The 24,489-nt window shown below is 37.4% G+C and overlaps 1 protein-coding gene across 1 annotated transcript in view; it reads left to right on the plus strand.

Annotated features, from left to right (window-relative positions):
* LOC141906271 (uncharacterized) overlaps nt 1-24,489 on the plus strand; it is a 51,609-nt gene that overhangs the window by 3,403 nt on the left and 23,717 nt on the right. The window contains exons 2-10 of the mRNA XM_074795515.1: nt 4,023-4,133; nt 8,673-8,792; nt 10,775-10,833; nt 12,064-12,096; nt 14,387-14,481; nt 14,559-14,664; nt 16,167-16,366; nt 22,975-23,105; nt 23,963-24,163. Of these exons, the coding sequence (XP_074651616.1) occupies nt 4,023-4,133; nt 8,673-8,792; nt 10,775-10,833; nt 12,064-12,096; nt 14,387-14,481; nt 14,559-14,664; nt 16,167-16,366; nt 22,975-23,105; nt 23,963-24,163 (1,056 nt within the window). The remainder of the gene's footprint in view (nt 1-4,022; nt 4,134-8,672; nt 8,793-10,774; nt 10,834-12,063; nt 12,097-14,386; nt 14,482-14,558; nt 14,665-16,166; nt 16,367-22,974; nt 23,106-23,962; nt 24,164-24,489) is intronic.

The following is a 24,489-nucleotide window of genomic DNA, read 5'->3' on the forward strand; positions in this document are numbered from 1 at the left end:
ACATATTGATTAACAACAAACCGAAAACCGAATCCCTAAACTGTGGAATTTATAAAATACCTTGTAAAGTTTGCGACAAAGTATATATAGGAGAAACAGGTCGGAATCTTAATCAACGCATAAAAGAGCATAAATTAGATGTAAAAAACTTTAAACCTGAAAGCGGAGTTGCTAGTCATGTTTTTCAGACTTCACACAATTTTGATTTTGCTAATGCTGAATTAGTTTACCCTTGCAGCGATAAAACTAGAAGACATTTTTGGAATCTGCATTAATTATTGAAAATTCGAACAACGTTGTAAACCTTAATAATGGTTTTTCACCCCATAATAAACTTATATCAAAATTCCTCTGTAAACTGGTTAAACTCAACACTTGATTTCCCCTTTGATTATTTGTTATTTGTTCTCTCATCAATTTCGTCTCTGACTTAACTTGTATTCACCTTTGTTTTAATTTAAGTGCCCCTTAGTTTGTCTTTCTTTTTACTACTGACTTTAAGTTTCATTTATATTTATACTCACTATTGTTGTTTATAATCACCCCTTAGTTTGCTTCCCTTTAATCTATTTTAGCGTGTAACTGTTTCTACGTTAATTTTCCTTTAGTTTGTATCATCTCTGATTACTTGAATTAGTCTCTTTGTCCCTGGATTGTATATATATATCTCATAATTTCTGTAGTATCTCATTATTCCTGAAGATGACTATTAGGATATAGTCGAAACGTTGAATAAACTACTATCTCGAAGTTTCATTTTCGGACTTTTTATTATCATTGTGGGATTCTCTCCTCATCGCGTCAACACGGATATTGTGTTTTACCTATCGTGAATATACATGTATCGTTACCTATATACGCACATATAGGCAGTTCTATAATGCTCACGTGCGCGTCTACTTACACAAATGTATTCGATAGGCCTACATTAATTACCCACTCGTGTGAGGTGATGAATGAAAAGAAACATAGTAATGAAATCGTTCAAAATTGATAATTGGTAGTAAATGATGATATACGGTAAAATTACTTTTTGTGGACCGTAACTGGATCCGGCAAAATAACCACTTCCAAAAGGATATGAATCGACACATGTTGTCATATGTTTATTACTTCGGTTGAGCTTTATCATAACTTTTGTACCGTTATATTGGTTGAAATGGCTGTTAGGTGTAGAGACGTCTTTGCCTCTGTTTGCAATGACTGTCATTTGCCTATAGGCCCTATTGCCGATGATGATCTTGGAAGTGGAAGTGAGTAAAAAATCTATAATGACCCCCCGAGTAGGCCAACTACAGCCTATACTGAAAATGTTTTCATCATTCGAAAGGTTATTGTAATCCCTGACAAACGTTCAAACACACAAAAGCTATATCTGTCAGAGACAAGGAGTTGTAGCCATTTGAAAATGACTCCTATTGATACTGCAATTATGAGAAATAAGTCCCTGTCTGAGTGGTACATTGTTGAAAATTAATCCGGTTACAAGAGGGTTAAGATTATTTGTAAGAAAGTGGATATTGTGCAGAAGCAGCATTAGTAATCATTAACGCGATAAAACTTTCAATTTTTAAATCCCACAATCATGTGATTGAAAAAGTTTTTTAAAAATCGAAACTATTAGAATTTATTAAAAACCCGATTTTACACTAAAAACCATTTTCAAGGAGTAATTGTTACTCCTTGAAAATGGTTTTTAGTGTGAAACAGAAAATTCGGGTTTTTTATTAAGTTTTGATAGTTCTTTTTTTCAATCACGTGATCGTGCGATTTATACGTTATTATGTCGTCCTGTTAGTAGTAGGATTAGGGTTGGGATGAAGAGGGTTAAAGTGAGAAGAGGGTTTTGTTTTATTGTAGGGTTACGTTTTAGTGTTAGGCTCTAGTTAAAACATTCAGCGAGCCTCGATGGCATAGTGCCAGTGGTAAATTGCTGCGCTAGCTAAATGCTGGCCCGGGTTCGAATCCTGGATTTTCTGAGCCACATTTTCCATCACTCCCTGATGTCTATTTGTAATTTGATCCATGAAACTCGGGGCTGAAATTGTAGTCGTTAAACAATATCTGATTTGATAGAGGTGGATACTTTGCTAAGTATGGCATTATCCTAGTATATTAGACTATCCTAGTATTAGACGATTTTGTGTATAGGTTACTGACATTGCACATGTGCGCTAAGGTGCTGTACTTGAAATTCAAGAAAGCATCAAAGAGAAATATCTGGATTTGAACCTACCTACCACCTTGGCCTATTGTGTACCCATGCTGCGTTTTTACACTAGTCATATTAGGCTATCAGACCTAGGCTGCTGGAACTCAAAAGTTTCAATTATTTTTAGCTCTTAACCCAACCCTTATCCTAGCCGTTTAATCTTACTCGGACCCTTATTCTGACAGTTATTAAAAATGAATTTTTAATGAAGCTTGAGTGGAGGCTTATGGGCAAAATAATGTATACTAGAATAATGCCATATTGGCAAAATATCCACATCTTACATGGAAAAGAGGTTATCAACTGGAAATTCGGATAGAGGCTTAGTCCTTAGCTCATGCTTTGAATAGTGTCGTAGGTATAAGCCTTCAATGGAAGCTCCTAGGTGATATACGAGATAATTTTTTCAGAATTTCGACTTATGATTTCGACTTATTATCTTGAATTTCGACTTATTATCTCGAATTTTGACTTATTATCTTGAATTTTGACTTATTATGTCGCTATTTTGAATCCTGATTTGTTCCAAGTACATGTAATTTACTTAGTGTTAGTCGTCATTTGGAAGTTTTCAACATCAGTGGGCAGTTGCTCAAAAGTTGGTTAGAGTTATAACAAATGCGGATACAACATTTCATTGTATATTACGAATGTAAAATTGTGTCCCAAGTACGAGAATTTAATTATTTAACAAACTTTCGGTAATAACGAACAGATTTTCCTGTGAATTTCGTTGTAACGAGGTTCCACTCTACAAAATGCAGACATTAGGTGAATTTATTACCAAATTCACCTAACATCTGTTTCGTTCATTCTAAGCTCATTACTACAGCCACCGGTTGATACTGTTGAAACTGTAATAACGAGCTAAGATAGTAAACTGTTGAGCATTGGTTCCTCTCTATAAGTGTCATGAGGGGGTGATTGTTTTTGCATCTAAGGCTAAAAAAAACTGATACCTTGTTTCTCCTAATCAGCCAGATTATTTTGTAAACTGTAATGTGATTTATAATCGGTTCATTTCTATAACTCCCGGGTTTGTTATGGCTAGATTGATCTATCCTCCCTCGGTAGGGATTAGAACCTGATGGCTAGACTCGACCGTGGCACGAAACACACAAGACGGGATGTGCAGATACATGCACAGGTTGGCTGCACGAAAACTTGTAGCACCAATCACATTGCTTGTTGTATAATCGTTGAGGCAATTTTCACGGAAGAACTATAAATGGAAAAACCTGGGCTAAAGTATAAAACAGGATATTTGATTGGCTGATAATGACATCAATTCTAAGCTATGCACGTCGCTCTAGTGTTGCTGGGTTTTGTAATGTGGCGAATCTCGATGTCATCAGGTTTGAATACCTGGTGGGGGAGAATGAAATGGATCATGAAAAAGATGATGAACAGTGTAGATAGGCGGCTGGCCGGATCAACTTATATGCTCCTCAGAAATTAGAACAAAATATCAATTTTTCTTAGCCGTTCACTTGTCATCATTATACATCCTTCACAGTATATGATGGGGTACTGCTAAGTGCCATCACAGCCTTTTCAAAAGACGAAAAAACCCAAAATCATTCTACCAACATAGATTGCATTTTAGTTTCAACATTAGACATTTACATTGGTTTTGGAAAGGAAGGAAGTATCATAAATGCATGCATACTCTGTGTGAATTTATCATTGATTCGGATCTTGATGTGACGATAGCGTCGCTTTGAGGCAGTTCATTCGTTAAATTTTTCTACCTGCGAGTCAAACTGTTAATTTCTTGCTTTATTTGCTTTGAATTGTTTTTCATTTTTAGGGAATTTTTCCAAAACAACAACAGTTACATATAACACAGAATTTAGGGGCTTACCGTGGTGGATCTTTGCCTAACGTTAACCAATTAAGTTCAAATTCAATAGATTTACAGGTAAGTTCTACTCTTGAGCTATATCTAAGTTTTCCCTAATTATTTTAGCGATTCAAGGTAGAATAAGAGCCCCCATCGATGATAATGAGATTAAAGATTAAACATAATTTTCTATAACCAAACTATTTTGACAAAGACTCAACCCTTACAATACCACTACCGTATGGCAAGCTTGCATACCCGTATCGTATGTGATACGGTATCGCTTAACCCTTCTTCCAGAAGGGCATATCTATCACTATCAGCTGGTGCTGCCATCTGCATAAAATCCAAGATGGCAACAGTCAGGAAAAAAACAATTTGGCTGGATGAAACGGTTCAGTAGCTCGTAGGATGATGCTGGTGACTTTGAATTTGGTAGTGAACAAATTGAGTGACAGCAGCAGTTCAGATGATGAGACTTAGTCAGAAATAGGTTTATAGTGCCGACAATGATTTTGATGATGAAAATGAAAGAAATCAGTGACAATTTTTAGACCCTGTTGATACGGTTGTCATGGCAACGGACACCAATAACAATAATGAAGAACAAGAAACTGCCAATCTTAAGGTCACATATATCCAAATTATTTGTCTTATTTGTAAGCACAAAGGTTGTCAACACCATGGTATATAATTTATCAGTGTCAAATACATAGGTAACAATTTTCGGTAACAGGTCAGCCATCTTGAATTTCTAGCACGAAACGGCCTGCAATTCTTGATGCATTTTCATGATACTAAGTGTAAGAATTTTGGTAGGTGAAATGTCTACCCCTTATTGAGTTGCCATCCATCTTGGATTTCTTTTCAGCATGATGCCTACACCAATTCTTGATGCATTTTTTCATGTAGTGTGATCTTTGGGGCAGCTTTTCATAGATTTTCAGGATATATTAACAGAAAATGAACATTATCGCCACATAGCCTATACCATCTTAACTATTTTAAAACTTGTTACATCGTTACAATGTAAATCTTTCTGTAAAACTTTGAATACTGAATCATTCTTCTTCTACTGCGTCATGAAGGTATAAGGCCCGTGGGCCTCTTGTTTGTTGTTCTATTGCTTTGAAATTTTTACTACATAAAGTAAGGATATATGGCATACAATATCAGTTGGAATTGAATAGATCAGTGCATCTTGCTGGGAAACAGCAGTTATCTTAAACTTTTTCATGAATTTCATGGCGGACATCTTTGAGTATGTGACCTTGACCTCAAGTTCACTTATACCCACATTATTTATGTCTACTTTGTTGGCCCAAAAGTTATCAACAACATGCTATATAATTTTTCTGTGTCAGATACCTTGGTAACTATTCTATGAAGCCTCAAATATACCCCTATAAACCCCTAAATTCCCTCCGGTACAGCAGCGGAGACACTATGTGGTATTGAAAGGGTTAAGCACCATTGATGTAATGGTAAGAGGCATCTGGTATGATTCAGCCAAGTCTGTTGTCTCACATATGCCCTCTGGAGGTGCTACAGAGCTCTCCTGTGACATGTTGCTACTATAGGCTAGCCTGATTGCTAGCTCAATATTTTAGCGATGGAGAAGAAATATTTTCCAGTGACAAATAGCCGGGGAAGAGATTTCTGATTTTAACTTCTTGGCCAGTAGGCCCTGAGGGGTACTGATGTCGCCATCATCCATCCTTCCATCCATGCGGGCGTTGAGGAAGAGCTCATTCCTTATATGTACATTTTAGAGTTTTGACCCACTTTTCCCATTAATTGGTTTAGGCCTATGGATTCTTGATGGGAGTTGGATATCCTCCATTGTTTTTGACTTGCCCAAGATAGTCACCACAGCCATTTTGGGTGAGGCAGGTGTTTTGCACCTATGTTTCCTGCTCTAGATTGTACAGTTTTGGATCAAGTTTCCTCGAAACTTAAGCTAAGCTCAGGTCGTGTTATGTCCCGATCATCTCGCCATAAGAACATTGGTAGTAAACACGTGACCGCTGATTGCCGATTCGTTTGTTGCAACGCCGTAAGAGCACTCGGGTCGACTACGACTCGGTCATCGGCGAGTCTAAAGGTCATGTGATGCATAACTCTTTGACGACGATCTGATCGTAGAATTCGAACTCATTCTATCCATGCGGTTTCGGCTTACGATGGGCCTACGATCAATCCATTGCGGTCGTAAATAAACTCGTAAAAGTTTCAAAAAAGTTTCCCGATGCAAAAATTGCAGACTGTTCCGAAAAGATGATCGGGTTGTCAGTCGACCTGAGCAATATTTGTAGAGCTTTCACATGCCGGCCGAGGCGTGTTGCTGGTGTAGCTATAGTTTGTAAAAATCGAAATTATCGTGCTTAACTCATTAACTCCGGAATACCCAAATTAAAAATCTCGCGCAGCATACGGAATTTCCGCCATTTTGGTTAACAAGGGATTCCCCCTCTGGTACTTCGCATGATCAATAGTGTCTATGACGCAGAACGATAACCACACTCAAATGTGGTGAAAGGATAATAAGATAAAACCCACTATCTACAGATTAAAAGAATTTAAAAACAAGAATTTATTTATTCAAGTGACGATGATCTCTAGGGTGAGATCGAAACGTCGTGTCTTATATATATTTTAGATTGAATAAATAAATTCTTGTTTTTAAATTCTTTTAATCTGTAAATAGTGGGTTTTTATCTTATTAGTGTCTATGACGCGTTGCGTACGGGATTCCATGGAATTCCCTTACATAATTTATGATAATATTGTGTACTTGTATTCTGATTGGTTAAAATCACGTGTAGTTCAAACGTAGGCAGTGTTTACATTTGTGACATCATGAAAGCCGCTCTTAGCGGCTTTGTGTATGCAACGGTAAATACCGGCGAGCCGCTGACAGCCGCTTAACATATTCATTGAGTTAAGTAATGTTAGTTAGACATTTGGGCATGATCGGTTGATGTGATCAAAACTGGTCAAATATGGCCACTTTGCCAGTTGATAAAAAAGTAATTCATTGAATATTCGTTTCGAACTAGCACTTTATAATTTTCAGCTGGTAAGAACTATTCAAATTGCCAAGAGCCAGTTTACGTGGATTTGCAATTTTGACATTACTTTAGATCAAGACTTCTATAAATTTTTAGGCCAGTTCTAGGCTGAGCCTATTAATATACTGATGGCATAGTACTTACATGACATAGTTTCCAGATGAAAGGCTTTTTCACTGTGCAACTGAGCATGTATTCATACAAATCATGCATTCAAGCATTATCCATTTTCCAATTCCTAGGAAGCCAGATTTTGAAAAAGGCTTCAGCATAACAGTAGGTTTTTCATGAAAATCTAAACGCAAAAATATCAGTTTTATAAAGCCTAACAGAAAGCAAAGTCTCTTCTATGATTGGCTTAGCGGGAGAAATTAGCAGGTGTTCACATGAGCCCACGGTATCGTCTACTGTTATACTTCCGGGTTTTATTTTAAGATTTAAATTTGTATTTCAAGATCGATTTCTGTGAAATCTTTAGTTGAATTGGTTTTTGGGAGGAATATTTTTATTTAAGCTACAGAAAATCCATCCTTGAAAATTGCGCAATATTCGGGAAAAAAAGCTTTTTCTTAAATCGAATGGATGACCTTGATATGCTATTTAGAAATGATTGCATGATTGTACATGTAAATTACATTAGCCGTGTTCACACTAGATACGGCGCTTGTGTAATACCGTACTTCACTGGTACCAAATTCACCAAAATACGGCGTTTACACAGCCGGTTACGTTCACACGTATAGTCGGCAATTCAGCACTTAGTAAGCCCAGTATAGTAGTCACCCGGTGTGCCAATAGAGGGGAGTGTAATTAGTGTTGAGTGTATTGTACTACGCGGATGTAAATGCGCGGCTAGCTAAGCGCCGAATCTGCTTTCACACTACCGTAAATACGCGGCCAGCTCAGTACCGCACTGAGATTGGATTTGCAGGCTTGCAAGCCCATCTTGCTATCACAGGGATTGATAATTTACTTTCGTTAGAAACTTTCTTGGGCTCTGATATTCACACACATTTAATCTGGTGTATAAGTTTCTTTGTTTTATGATTTTATTTTATCGGTTTTGTTATTTCAGCAGCGCATGTAAACCTTTGTTGAGCATGCGTGATCAGTCTTGAAATTGGTATTCATGTGCGGCATAGTGCTGATAACAATTCAATTCATTCTTTATTGACACAATAAATATTTCACAATAAAACACTTACTTTTGCGTTAATTTCATTGGGTGCTTGCATTAGCGGCCATTTGAAAAAATCTTTGTATGAACATTTATTTGTTTTCAGTTTATCTAAAACTTAAAACCGCTTTTCTGTGAAATAAATTCATAATTTCTTAGATAATTTCTTTTAAGCCCATAGAGATACTCATCTCCCCTTCCTTATTTTTCAAAACCTTCCCTGTGCCCCAGTTCACCCTTAGCAGCATCTCCTGTAGGCCTATGTGGCCAGTTGCACTTTCTAATGCCAATTGCCTGTACCCCATTGCAAGGAGTTGAAAATGTAAAAGTTTTCTGACAATTGGTTGATAAGATTTGATTTATTTTCAGAGTGCATTGCATAATTTGGAGGATATGAAACAAGGCAGACAGAGTTTAGTGGATCGAATCCACCGAGATCGTGGTCGACAAATGGTTGCGCATAGACGTCAATTGCCTTTTGAAAAACGAGTATCCTTTCAAATATTTAACTCTGGGGAAAATATATAATCACTCCCTGGAAACATTTTGCTAGATCATTGCTGAAAACTATTTGGTTTAACTTAGAAATCAAGATTTTTCATTCGTGAAGATTGCAAAATTGCTTAAAAATCATTCGCATCTTTTTGGGCGTTAAACCGATGCTTTTATCACTAAATCTAAACAACTTGCATGTGATTTACAGTTCATTATAACAGTTTTGCAAATCTGCTATTGTTCAAAAAGATCAATGAGCCGCATAATTTTGGAAAGTTTTCTTCAAAATGATTAATCACATTACAAGCATTTATACTTATAGAGGCCAGCACTGTCTGTCTGGCAGTGTTAGTAATTGATTTCAATTCACTTTAATCGATATTTTGTTATGTAGCACTGGTGGACATCACAATGTTGAAAAACAAATGTTGCCTGGAAATCATTTTTGGAAAAAGATTTTTGGAGTTGAAAAACTCCTTGAGGAGTCGCAATCCTCCAGTGGCCAATAGTACCAGGGAGCATGAATTACTTTATCTATCCGACCAAAAAAGTTTTAGAGCAATAGAAATACATCACTCGGAGTCTCTATAGGCCCTAAAGCAATATGAAAGGAAGCATTCATGGCTGCATCTTCATGCGGTGTAAAGTTTTTGTATTCCATTGATTGAGCATTTCTTGTCCTTTGATGGTATAGCTACCAAAATCCCAGTCACAGATAGCTTTATAATGAAGAATGCTGGAACAGCTATATGAAGTAAACATTCGAATTTCTGGTTTTTACCATAGGATATAGAAGATTTTGGAATACTGGCCTGAGCTCTGAATCGGGAAATGTTTTGCTGTCACAAAATTAGGAATTTTGTATAAGTTCTTAATAAAACTCTTAAAATAGCAATGGAATTTTGTTGGTTTAATTCAAAATGATTATTAAAATTTGGCTTGCTCTTGCTAGAAATGATCATTGAGCATAAGCACACACCACCAGATTGTGTTAGTGAATGGACAATAAAGAATTAGATTGATTTGATAAGTTTTCACCCCTTAGCTTGACTTCTTTTCATGGGAACATCGTGACTTATGGATCTGTGTCTTGATTGACAAGAATTGAGTAACATTTTGGAAATTGATCATGAAGTTATAGTGACTTGAGCCTGAAGAAAGATGGCCCGTTCCCAAAAGAAGGATATTTGAGTAAAAATTGATCATAAAGGTATCGAACCGGCTATAGTCTAACGTATTGATTAGGTGTAGGCCTACTGAAATCGGAACAGAGAGATAAATGGACATAAGGTGCTGAGGGCGGCTTGGAATCTCTTTGAAGCCGGTTGGCTGACTATCCTGTCGCTGATGAGTGCCAGTGATTCCATTCGACTTGACAAAGGGTGAATTGCAGAATTGGTCAATCTTACATCGAAAAAGGGTGAAGCATATCAGCAATAAGCTGTGAGGTTCATAGTTTGAATTAGATAGTTTATACGTACAATATAACCTGTTTAATTCGGATTATTTGGGACCAACAAAATTCATCTGGTTTATGGGAAATCCTGATTAAAAGTCATTCATTAATAAACAAGTGGACTGCAAATTGCCTGGAATTGACCAAAACCTTGATTAAGCCGATCCGGATTAAACAGGTTCTATTGTATGTGTTATTGAAGGTAAATACTTTGTTGCTGATTTTAGATGGACTAGTGGGATTGACTGATTTCCTGGTTACCGGAAATATCTGAAAAATGCTGAAAAAAAAACTATAACTGTTGTGCATTGGGTGCAGATAAACTTGAAAGGAATATCGAGATTGTCAGATTGTCAAGCATCTCACCAAGGAGGCATTGTGTCTATGGACCACTAGTTCATACTAGGAGAAACCATGGCAAATTGTCATTGTATATTGTGCCATTGTATATACTGATAGCTCGGTCAGGGTTGTTTCTTTCTTGCATTTATTCTGGTATCAACTCTTTAACTGAAATAAGATTGATTGTTCACCGTATGGATCGACGTATCTATCGCCGCCAGATACCAGTTGGAGGAGGTAACTATCTGTTGAATTCTTTCAAAAAACATTAACATATCCTAGAAAACCGATGGACATTAGCACGTATTGATGATGATATTTTTTCGAGGCTTAGAAATAATATGAAATTTGCAGTTTTTTGGGTCTGAAGCTATAAAAAGCTATGCTATGGATTATTCTTGTTGTTTTAAGTACTAGTATTTGTTCTCATAAACTTTTGATCTGCCTTTGTGAAGTTATACCGAAAAGTAATTGACAATCGAAGACTGCAAATGGTATGAACCCTATGTGTTATGATAATAGTTTGGGAAAGCGGAACCTAGTATCTATAGAAATTTGTTTAAATAAACACAGACAGATATGATATCTCTGTAGCTCTCTTTTACTGGGTAACATGGGGAAACTAAAAAAAAAACAATTCTTAGCTCCACTGGGCTCTATGGGCAATAGAGCTGAAGGTTTAGGGGGATTGCTGTAGTTGTCCGTGTGTTCATGGTCGACATTTACTTTAGATTATTACTAGTCCTAAAGTTATTAATGGACCAAGATGAAATATGGTACCACTGATCTGTCAGCCAAGGCCTTAAAACAATATAGAGCCTTTTTACAGGGTGTGTCCTAGGGGTGGGGTCCATGTTTCTACTAGTTCATGGCTACTAGTTCTACAGTTTTTATCTGATCGGTACTAAATTTTCAGAATTTTATCTGTCATGGCCTACAAGAATAAAGAGCTGATCATCAACTAAAAAAGTTTTCCAGATAGAGCTTTCATATTTCACATGAATGTGTCAACTGGCATGACCTATTACATGACTTTACTTCGTACCTGACCAAGCAGGCTTATAATAATAATAATGATAATAACTTAAATGCGTTTGCGTCTTGTTTGAAGAAAATAAAGCCATTTTGGCATACACTATATAGCAGTAATGTTATGAAGACCACAAAGGCCTTGTAAACTATACCGCATTTGTGGGGGGGGGGGGGGTATTAAAAGGCTACCCATAGCAGTGGAGCCATTAGATAAATCTATGGGATTTACATACACACTGAAATATTATTAAGGCAGTGGCACATCCCTACTGCATTCTACTGTATTCCGGAATTTAGTAAGAGAAAGATTACAAAAACTGAATTCCCTCCAGAATTTTCTTGTGGCAAAAACCCCTACCGTAGATCTTTTTTAGTATTATCAAGTTTAGGTAATGGGGAGTTGTGTTTGAAACAAAAGTGAAATATTCATTCCAGTTTCGATTTTGAAGATTTGAAACAGGTCACCAGGTCAGTGAATTACATTATCAATTGAATTACAACAGTTGTACTTATATAAACCCAGTAGTATGATATTTCATATGATTGTCCTATCTAATCATCTTTTCAAATTATTACCTCCCATCCACATTCAATATTTCATACTATATACTAGCCTACATGTACAGATATACTTGAAATGTTGTGCTATTTGCTTGAAACAATTTGATGGTTTGTCCATAAATCAAGTGGAATAAATATATTCCTATTTTGTAACTGAAATAGATTACATATTTTGTAACTGATTTAAGTTAATTGATTGAAAAATCAACATTTCATCGAAGTTTAAGAAAGTAAATGAAAAATGGTGAGCTAAGTGTGAGACTAAGATTAAGGGAGTTCAGAGAGTTTAAAACAAAAGTGTTGGGTTGGTTAGGACTGAAATGAGCTCACTCTGTCTTGAATGAAAGTCTTGGGGAGTTCAAAGAGTTTAAAATATGACTCAGGTTAGTTATAGGACTAAGATCAGCTCTGTCTGTCTTGATTGAAACATGTGGGGAGTTCAGAGAGTTTAAAACCAGACTGTTGGGTCCAAAATCAACTCAGTCTATTGAGGGAACAAAATGATGATCAACTGCTTGTAACAACCTTCAATCAGCATTTTTCAATGAATTCAACAATCCAAATTTATCCTGACTAGCTCAGTGAAACCGCTCCCTAAATCCACTTTCATGAAAAGGTCAAACTCATAGATCAATTTGATTTTTTCATCAATTCAGTTATCAATACGGGATATCGACAAATTCAAGTTCTTGAATTACTCGTTTGATGGCGCTAGTCGGAACCGGAAATTGAAACCTAAATCCGCCATGTTCTAGTTCATTTGCAATAAAAATCTCTCGCTTCAAACTTTTAATTAGCGATATTTTACTTACTATACATAGGCACGCACAATCCTTTAAGTATGATATCCGGACAATGTGTTGAATTCGATAAAACCTCACTTTGAATGCTAAAGATCACTAGAAATGTCAAAAAACTACCAAAAATCACAAATTTAGCGATGACGCTCGAAGCAGCTAACGGAAGTAATGACTGGCGCCCGGTGTCATCATTTTGTTGTTGAGTTCAAGACTCTAAGGTGAATTTATTGCAGGCTACACTGATAAATATGAAATAATATTACGAAATAAAATTGATTTTTGAAGGACTACACTCGTAGATTCATAATAAAAATATGAAAAGTACCAGGACTCGAACCAACAATCGAAATTGGGCCGTCAAGTGCTGCCACCATGTGATACCTGGCAACTAGTCTTTACATCTTCAGCCGTTGCAAAATGTTTTTTGATAATTTTAAGACACTTAGTGATTTCTAGCCTTTGCAATGAGGTTTTATCATATCCAACATTACGGTAGATTATCATATTTAAAGGATTACGCGTGACGATATATAGTAAGTAGAATATCGCTGATTGAAAACTTGAAGCGAGAGATTTTCATTGCAAATGAACTAGAGCATGGCGGATTTAGGTTCCAATTTCCGGTTCTGACTAGCGCCATCAAACGAGTAATCCAAGAACTTGAATTTGTCGATATCCCGTATTAGATTAAGATAAACTGGATGCTGGGCACAGTTCTACAGTCCTGGCTGAATTGACTACACTGCATCCAGTTGCTCAAAGGTTGGTTTAAGTTAACCAGTGGATAATTGATACAGTGACTGACAATCAAAACTGCATTGTTACCATGGTATTCATTCGATGGTTTACTTAACCCCTCAACTATATGGCATGATTTAACTCGTTCAAGCCAACTTTTACCCCACGATTTGGACTAGATAACTTGTGGACACTTCTAGTTTCCCCTGTGTTTTTCGAAGAGTTTATTCAAGCTTTTGGTTATTCGTCAAACTACTAGTTCGTTAGAGGCGCGATACCAGTGGTTTTACTCAGCAAGCAGGCAGCTGTTCTACAGCTGTCTGTACAGTCCATTCAATTCCTAGGTCCCAAAATCATTGTTTTGAAATATTTCAAGAAAGGGCCATATCACCAAATGGCCACTTTGACTGTGCCAACTGAAACAGTTAGGAGGGTGACACACATCACCCAAATGGATATCATGGTACTAATGCTGTTTTACATGTCAACTATTTGATAGTTTACTCTTACCAACATCTGAGCAACTGAGTCCCGATCAGTTACGTTGAACCATCTTAAATCAACTAACCTCTGATATTTAGTTGTTAGATCAGTAATATATAACCTTGACCTTATCTCTGCCCTAGTTAATTCTATGATACGGTGTATTTCTCTTGCAGGACAAATTCAGACTCAGCTCTTCACACGAGTGCAATGTCGCCATCTGCATCAACAGAGAATTTGGGAGCGACTACCCCTCCTCCTAACAGACGCAGTGAGTATTCAAACACTTTACTCAAATGGCATAAACATCAATTCTTTTCATTCTCTAATATTTGTGTCAATCAATAGTTTTATTAGGTGATTCTCTCGGTGATAATTTACTAAAAGGTTTCTGGGATCCAAAGAAACCATTAGCGCAATCGCGACCTAAATCCTGTGAAGTTCCTGGCATCAAGTAAGTACCTCTCATTGAATCTTGATGAACAACTTCGCCAATCTTTTTAGTACATTTCAAAAAAGAAAGAAAACTTTGGACACTACTTTTAATAAGGTGTCAAGGAAAGGTCAATGGAGCTTTAGGGGTGTCTGCCTGTCAACTTTTGTTTCATGGCAGACAAATTTTTGCTCGCTTATTTTTGGCCATTTTTAACATGGCTCCCACACTACCGTGAAAACGTGAAAAACTTGTGAATATAGGATACAAATTTCATGGTAGTGAAAAACTTGTGAATTTGCCAAAAATCTGTAAAATCCGTGAAAAGACAGGGAATTTGAGAAGAGGTTGTTTTATTTTGCAATTGTCATAATTTCCGATGCATAGAACGAAACAAATGTTGATCGACTTAATAACATCACGTTAACAAATTCAATTCAACATTACACCTAATTATTACACCTAAATTAATTGTTATTGTGCGGTGGCGCCATCTATCCCGCGATCTCAAGGTCGATTGGTGAAGCCGCCTGATTTCATTTTTCACTGTTTTTTTATCATGTGTCAAGTGGATTCATGTTTTAAAAGGTAGGGTTTATACTATATATGATCAGCTTCTGAGGTAAATTGCTGTAGGCTACATCAAATGAATGAAGCTCTGAAAGTTACTGAGTTTAGTTTGACTTGTTGTTAGTAAAAGCCGAGCCGAGTTGTAACAGTATCAGCTAGGTCAGGCTTGACAGACATTGGGGTACGCATCCGAAGCTGTATTCTTATAAGGATTAACTCTGATCATATGTTACGTGTATTTTTGAAAATTTTATTATCTTGTTGCAACAAACATTAGTGGAAACGAAATAGCAAGCGGACAGAGCATCGTATTACGAATTTATAAAACTGCGCACCAACCTACGCTGCAGTATATTAATTTTACGGAAGAAGAGGTCAAGGTCTATGTAGACCTGAGTACCAAAATGGATACTAATACTACTAGTATCCCGGAAATCATTTGTGAAAATGGAAAGTTTTTCAGTGAAGAACTTGTGAAAAAGTAGTGAATTTTATTTTGTCTTAAGTGTGGGAGCCATGTTTTAAAGATTCATGGAGAATTTTGAAAATGCTTTGATTCAATTCTTTTGAAGAACATGTATATATCCCCATTGAACCTATCTCTCTTTGCGGAGAAAATTGGGTAGATCCAGTGTGAATGTCATTTTCAGCCTTTGTTGTGCTATTAGCAACATCCTGGCTGTTATTGAAGGGCTTATTTTGAAGGGCATCTGTCACATGATTCTTTGTGATTTATGTCTATGCAATCATGTCGTAAAGCAGATCCGACCCCAATTTGAATCTGATTAATTGGATAACATTTAACACAATCTCTCGTCCCGGGTGAAGGTTTTGCAATGTAATATTGAATTCAAATGTGGGGTTTGGGCAGGTATATTCTGAAATACCATAGGCCTATCTGGTCTAGATTTCAGCCAGGTTACTTTTTACATAAGTTTATCAACTATTTTTAGTATTTTTCCATCTGCCGAACAAGACACCGGAGTTCATATTCCCATTTCCAATAATACGGGTTCGTTGCCTGATCTGACGAGTATACACTTCCCGTCACCGTTAGCAACGCCGTTAGATACAGAGGATCAAAACTTTAACCAGCAACAGCAACAACAAACAAGTCCTACTAGTCTGTCACCTACATCAGCACATCATATTGGTATGTATTTTCATCTTTCTGTCCATTCATCTATCTCACTGTCCACTCATCCATCTACCTCACTGTCCATCCATCTATCTCACTGGCCATCCATCTTCCATCTGATTTTGTACCTACTACGATGTGTATGTATTTAATTGATCAGACAGACACGCGCGCGGCAACAGAGGTAATGTATATAGGCCTACTTACTGTGGCTGCACGTGTGTGGCGAATGCCTTCAGATATTATACACTACTGTGTGATGATTTTTAGTGAGCATTCATCGGCGCGTTTTAACTGCAGTAATTCAGGGCTCGACCCGTAATACCTGAGATGCTGAATGTCATTGAATGAGGATGTGCCACATTGGAACTAGCCATTACCTTCCAATATGTAATAGTCGTTCATGGGTTCAAGATCGCTCTCAGTGCTTGGAAAACGCTTTTAATTTCTAAAATTTTCTTGGGTGAACCCCCAAACCCCCCCAAAATAGTTTCGCGCCATCAGCAATTGTGAGTGCATCCATTTACCACACTGCCCATCTATCTACCTCACTATCCATCCATCTACCTCACTGCCCTTCCATCTGTCTCACTGTCCATCCATCGGTCTCACTGTCCATCCATCCATCTCACTCTATCCGTCTATCTCACTGTCTATCCCTCTCGCTATCCATTCATCTATATAACTCCATTTCCATTTAGGTCTGGTGTTGATTCCTTTGAAAATTTGTGTTCGTACACTTTTTTCCCCTGGTGGAAATAAGTGGAAATCATTTTGCAATTATAGAATTCTGAGATGTTGTCCATAAAGATAAAGCCAAAGGAAGCTTGTTTCTTGAAAATGAAAATTGGATTATCATTGATTTATATCACTGATTTATGGGCCAGTCTTGAATGTGTTTATTCTTGAAATTCAAAATAAAATATAGCTGCAAAGCAGCGATAACGGGTTTTCTGCACAGTCTTAGAATCCTGTTCAACGGTGGATTTCAACAAAGCATTTGATAAGGCTCAACATCAGCCATTACTGAACAGGCTATTAGGAAACAGTATCAATGATAGGTCGCCCAAATGGCACAGCAGTTATCTCTGAACGGAAACTTGTAACCGAAATCAACGGAACGCCTCATCTCGGAATGAGACGGTCTAACTAGTGGAGTCACGCAAGGTAGTATCCTAAGTCGTCTTCTGTTTAATGTCCTGACAAATGACATACACAGTAATCCAAAATATACCAGACCGAGTAAATTTCCAAAACAACCTTAACACACTGTTTGACCAAAAACTTAATGTTCCGACAAAACCACGGGCGACAAAACCAAAATTATGAATTGTCGCGGGTTACAAAACCAAAATATTGAATTGTCACGGGCGACAAAACAAAAATAATGAATTGTCGCGGGCGATAAAACCAAAATAATGAATTGTCGCGGGCGATAAAACCACAATGATGAATTTCCGCGGGCGTTAAAACCAAAATATTGAATTGTTGCGGGCGATAAAACCAAAATAATGAAGTGTCGCGGACGACAAAAACTAACTATTGAATTGTTGCGTGCGACAAAACCAAAATGATGAATTGTCGCGGGCGACAAAACCAAAATAATGAATTGTCGCGGGCGACAAAACCAAACTAGGGGTCCAGGGACACCATGCTCACTTGGGCAGTGGTTTCAAATGCTCAACAATCTAACAATTTCAATACATAACGCCCTCTAGCGACCATATACAAAAACCAATTACCTTGAAACCCACCACTATCATTGAACATGTGAGCAGCTATGATTTTGTAATCGATTGTGATAACAAAATATGCCTCGTTACCAATTTAATATGGAAATACTAAGTTATTCTACTATTCAACGACCCCTGGTGACCATATGCAAAACCCAATGACCTTAAAACTCACCACAATCGTAGTACATGTCATGAAATACAACTTTGCAATTGATCATAGTAACAAAATATGCCTAGGTACCAATCTAATAAGGAAATACTAAGCCATTCTACTATTCAGCGCCCCCTGGTGACTATATGGAATAACTAATGTCCTTAAAAACTCACCACTATCATAGACGATGTCATGAACTACAACTTTGCAATGGATCATGGTAACAAACTATGCCTAGGTACCAATCTAATAAGGAAAAACTAAGCTTTTCTACTATTCAACGCCCCCTGGTGACTATATGGAATAACTAATGTCCTTAAAAACTCACCACAATCATAGACGATGTCATGAACTACAACTTTGCCATTGATCATGGTAACAAAATATGCCTTGGTACAAATATAATATAGCGATACTAAGTTATTGTATTATTCAACGCCCCCTGATGGCCACATACAAAAACCAATGATCTTGAAACTCACCAAAATCATAGAACACGTTATGGGCTACAACTTTCCAATTGAATATAGTAACACAATATGCTTAGGTATCAATTAATTGTGGAAAAACTTTTTCCCACCTACGAATGAGTACTGATGACACCAAGATGGCCGCCAATTGCGTCATAATTGGCTGATCAAAAATACCTGTCCCAGGTATAAAACATCCCTCTCTAAAGAATATCCATCAGCAATTGCAATGAGAAATGGCAAACCAGTAGGAAGCTACAGGACCTAGAATTCTGGCCAAAATTGACATTTTTCGGCACTAAAAAGGTCATAGGACGGCCATCTTGAGTCAGATCGACCCAATTTTCTTATGCTGATCGGCCTTTGGTAGATTCAATTATAAACGAAAGATCAAGGTAATTGATCAAATTGTCTTCAAAATTTCCCACGAAAACTTCGAAAATGTTTAAAAAGTGCTGATTTTGGCAAACAACAATGGCTGCCAGTCGGCCATCTTGAATCTGACAGGGCCAGTTTTTGGGCTGACGATGTGTCTAGGGTAGATACATGTATAAACCAAATATCAAGACATTACCTTGAAGCGTCTTCAAAACTTTAATATGGAAATACTAAGTTATTCTACTATTCAACGCCCCCTGGTGACCATATTCAAAACCCAATGACCTTAAAACTCACCACAATCGTAGTACATGTCATGAAATACAACTTTGCAATTGATCACAGTAACAAAATATGCCTAGGTACCAATCTAATAAGGAAATACTAAGCCATTCTACTATTCAGCGCCCCCTGGTGACTATATGGAATAACTAATGTCCTTAAAAACTCACCACAATCATAGCCGATGTCATGAACTACAACTTTGCAATGGATCGTGGTAACAAACTATGCCTAGGTACCAATCTAATAAGGAAAAACTAAGCTTTTCTACTATTCAACGCCCCCTGGTGACTATATGGAATAACTAATGTCCTTAAAAACTCACCACAATCATAGACGATTTCATGAACTACAACTTTGCCATTGATCATGGTAACAAAATATGCCTTGGTACAAATATAATATAGCGATACTAAGTTATTGTATTATTCAACGCCCCCTGATGGCCACATACAAAAACCAATGACCTTGAAACTGACCAAAATCATAGAACACGTTATGGGCTACAACTTTCCAATTGAATATAGTAACACAATATGCTTAGGTATCAATTAATTGTGGAAAAACTTTTTCCCACCTACGAATGAGTACTGATGACACCAAGATGGCCGCCAATTGCGTCATAATTGGCTGATCAAAAATACCTGTCCCAGGTATAAAACATCCCTCTCTAAAGCATATCCATCAGCAATTGCAATGAGAAATGGCAAACCAGTAGGAAGCTACAGGACCTAGAATTCTGGCCAAAATTGACATTTTTGGGCACTAAAAAGGTCATAGGACGGCCATCTTGAGTCAGATCGACCCAATTTTCTTATGCTTATGGGCCTTTGGTAGATTCAAATATAAATGAAAGATCAAGGTAATTGATCAAAGCGTCTTCAAAATTTTCTTCGGGCGACAAAACCAAAATAATGAATTGTCGCGGGCGATAAAACCAAAATTATGAATTGTCTCGTGCGACAAAACCAAAATAATGAATTGTCGCGGGCAATAAAACCAAAATAATGAATTATCGCGGGCGATAAAACCAAAATAATGAATTGTCTCGTGCGACAAAACCAAAATAATGAATTGTCGCGGGCAATAAAACCAAAATAATGAATTATCGCGGGTGATAAAACCAAAATATTGAATTGTCGCGGGCGATAAAACCAAAATAATGAATTGTCGCGGGCGACAAAACCAAAAAAAAAATTGTCGCGGGCGACAAAAACAAATTATAAAACCAAAATAATGAATTGTCGCGGGCGTCAAAACCAAAAGAAGAATTGTCGCGGGCGAAAAAACCAAAATAATGAATTGTCGCTGGAGATAAAACCAAAGTAATGAATTGTCGTGGGCGATAAAACCAAAATATTGAATTGTCGTGGGCGACAAAACCAAACTAATGAATTGTCGCGGGCGACAAAACCAAAAAAAGAATTGTGGGGGCAACAAAACCAAAATAATGAATTGTCGCGGGCGACAAAACCAAAATGGTGAATTGTCGCGGGCGACAAAACCAAAATAATGAATTGTCGCGGGCGATTAAACCAAAATGATGAATTGTCTCGGGCGACAAAACCAAAGTAATGAATTGTCGCGGGCGATAAAACCAAAATAATGAATTATCGCGGGCGATAAAACCAAAATAATGAATTATCGCGGGCGACAAAACCAAAATAATGAATTGTCGCGGGCGATAAAACCAAAATGATGAATTGTCTCGGGCGACAAAACCAAAATAATGAAATGTCGCGGGCGATAAAACCAAAATAATGAATTATCGCGGGCGATAAAACCAAAATATTGAATTGTCGCGGGCGATTAAACCAAAATAATGAATTGTCGCTGGCGACAATACCAAAATATTGAATTGTCGCGGGCGACAAAACCAAAAAAAAAAAATTGTCGCGGGCGACTAAAACAAAATATAAAACCAAAATAATGAATTGTCGCGGGCGACAAAACCAAAAAGAAGAATTGTCGCGGGCGACAAAACCAAAATAATGAATTGTCGCTGGAGACAATACCAAAATATTGAATTGTCGCGGGCGACAAAACCAAAAAAAAAATTGTCGCGGGCGACTAAAACAAAATATAAAACCAAAATAATGGAATTGTCGCGGGCAACAAAACCAAAAAGAAGAATTGTCGCGGGTGACAAAACCAAAATAATGAATTGTCGCTGGAGATAAAACCAAAGTAATGAATTGTCGCAAGCGACAAAACCAAAATATTGAATTTTCGCGGGCGACAAAACCAAATTAATGAATTGTCGCAAGCGATAAAACCAAAATAATGAATTGTCGCGGGCGATAAAACCAAAATATTGAATTGTCGCGTGTGACAAAACCAAAACCTTGTGCATTTGACAATGATCGGTATGTACTGTAGGAAATATAAAGTATATAAAGGGTTGAAGCCCGCGGCCGAATAAAGTAACGTATTCTTTTATTTTAATACCTCGTCGACATAACAGCTTTTCTCCGCCATATCTCTTCGGCCTGTTTAGTTTAGGCCTACGATTCCCCGGTACACTAAAGATTTATCTTAGTAAATACACGGTTAATTCGGTAAAGAAAAATAGGTATTGTTAAACTAACTCCTTGAAACCCGCAGCCAAATCACTGGTAGTAATAAATTAATTTGTACTCGATTTGATTCTCATGATGAGGAGAAACTTGCAGCTCATCCCCGGAACGTCGATGTAGTAACACACTTCGATTCGTCGATGTTTACGGCTCCACAGTGCTTTTAAAATCTAAAGTAGTAAATTTCCAGTGTATCGGTAATATGATTTGATGAGGAAAATGGGCTATTGTTAAAATCACTGTTTGAAGACCGCGACTGAATGTGAAGTCTGCGGCAATAAATTAGTTCATTTATACTTGAATTGATAATCGAAGTGACAGTCGGCCTGCGGGTTGATTTCGGGATGACGACTCGAAAAACATGTCGCCCCATTGAATGGGGCTAAATTTTCGATGTTTACGGCCCGACAGCGCTTTTGTAACGATGATTTGTGAAAAAACACGCGGGCTATTTGTAGATCTCAGTGAGCTGAACGATATTATATGGATTGTATATGAAACAGCGGTAAGGTAACAAAGCCTATGTTCTTTTGGTAAAAATAGTGTGGAAGAAAATAATAATAATAATAATCACGCGGATATCAATAGGGTTTTCTGTGAAATAACAGAAAACCCTAAAAATTAGCGAATGTTTCCTTAATGTCCAAGACATTAACATAGGCGCTGGGTTTCATTTGTTAGATTGAGTAATAACTAATCCTGGTATGTGGTTGGTAATTGCATCTGATTCTGATCTATTTACAAGCAAGTTTAGTATGACATGTGCAGAAATAGAAATAGAAACCAGTTATGCAGATATGCATGCAGGACCATATTCGAGCCAGGCTTGACACTTTCAATTACCGGTATTGCATTGCGCTTACTATGAGTTGCCAAATGTGACTTCAGCAGCTGATGACTGAAACTCGGCTCAAGTTTCATGAATCAACTGGTAATCATCACCAACGCATCGTAAGGGCGACCTGTGTTAGGCTTAAAGCTTATTGTATTGCAGGAATTGTAAAGTATTTATCTTATTATTACGTAGGTAACACTCGGCAATCACAACAGCAACAAACACAGCAACAACCAGCAACCAGTCCGTTATCCCGGCGACGTCAAGTTCAAACTGCTCCGAGTCCTCTAGTCCTGGGCAGTCCTACACATATTCAACAACAGGTTGGTAATTTGATATTACCTTAAATTTCAATCTTAGCTGGTATCGCTGATCAATTTTTGATGGACTTCATCTTCATGTGATCATCAAAGCCATCTGATATATTTCAGTCATGATTAAGACAAGCAAAGAGGGCTTTGTAAATTGTGCCCTGCCCTGTATAATCTTCAGACATAATTTGTAAGAGAGTTACAGTGGCTTCAGGACCCAGTGCTGCAGTTCTGAGTAAAGATTTGATGAAGAAGTGAACTAATAAAAAATGAACCTCTTTTAAATCTGCGTCATCTTTGGAACTGGGTCTTGGTCCATTGTCTTCTGAATGGATCATGCGTAGCTGTTTGTCAAACATCTGATGTCTATAGCTGTACAATATTACACTCCCTTGGTATACATGGTATACATATGCAGCGTAAAAGCATGGATGTATAAAACTAGATCTAGTTGGTACGTCTAGGTAAAAGCGCGCATACCTGATATACATATACATGTAGTATTAGTCCATCATGAAAACCTTGCGTCTGGTATATTAATACCCGGTGAATGCCAGTTAGGAGTTAAATGAATTATGTATTTTTGTAATTCCCTCCAAAATTTAACGCATGAAACTAAACAACTAGCAAAACGTTCATAGACTGAGTTACGTTGATAGAAATTAGACATATTGAATATTGTCACCCTGCATGTTTGTGGATATCTTTACTATAGATATACATGTAGAAGTATTTGTCCCTGATAGAAATACTGCAGCATCTGTAATATGATATTACGGGGTTGTGACTGATAAAATTTTTGCTGCTAGTTGCTCGGGAAGCGATTGTTGTGAAACCTTGACCTCGCATGTACGTTGTGTTATGAACAGGGTGATGACAGATTGATGATTGATCAACAACGATTCCGTTTATATCAACTACAACTACGACAGCAACAGCAACAGCAACAACAACAACGGCCTCAGCAACAATTACAGCAGTTACAACAACGGCTATCGGCACCACCTATACAGTCAACTGCTTCACCTCAGTCTTCGCAACAAAAATCACTCAGTAATAATGCAACGCAGGTTAGTATTGCACCCTCTATTCCGCCTGCAACCAAAGTTCTCTCGGAGGTCGCTCTTATTAGGGCGAGAATTGCAGTAACAAGTTACCGTGATATCATATACACGGATCTGTGAGCAATATTGACCTCACAATTATTTTGCGATTAGCTGCAAAAAACATGTGATCGCACTGATTGTTGCTCCGGCAATATTGGCAGGTGTCATTCATACTATTCATTAGTCGTTACAGTGGGATCCAGGAAGAAAGACACTCTAAATATTTGGATGGATATATGAAAGCTGTGGGTACTGGAGTGTGTAATGGGTAGTGTAGTGTGATCTGTGTG

The sequence above is a fragment of the Tubulanus polymorphus genome, chromosome 5 (assembly GCF_964204645.1).
Source record: "Tubulanus polymorphus chromosome 5, tnTubPoly1.2, whole genome shotgun sequence".
Lineage (NCBI taxonomy): Eukaryota > Metazoa > Nemertea > Palaeonemertea > Tubulaniformes > Tubulanidae > Tubulanus > Tubulanus polymorphus.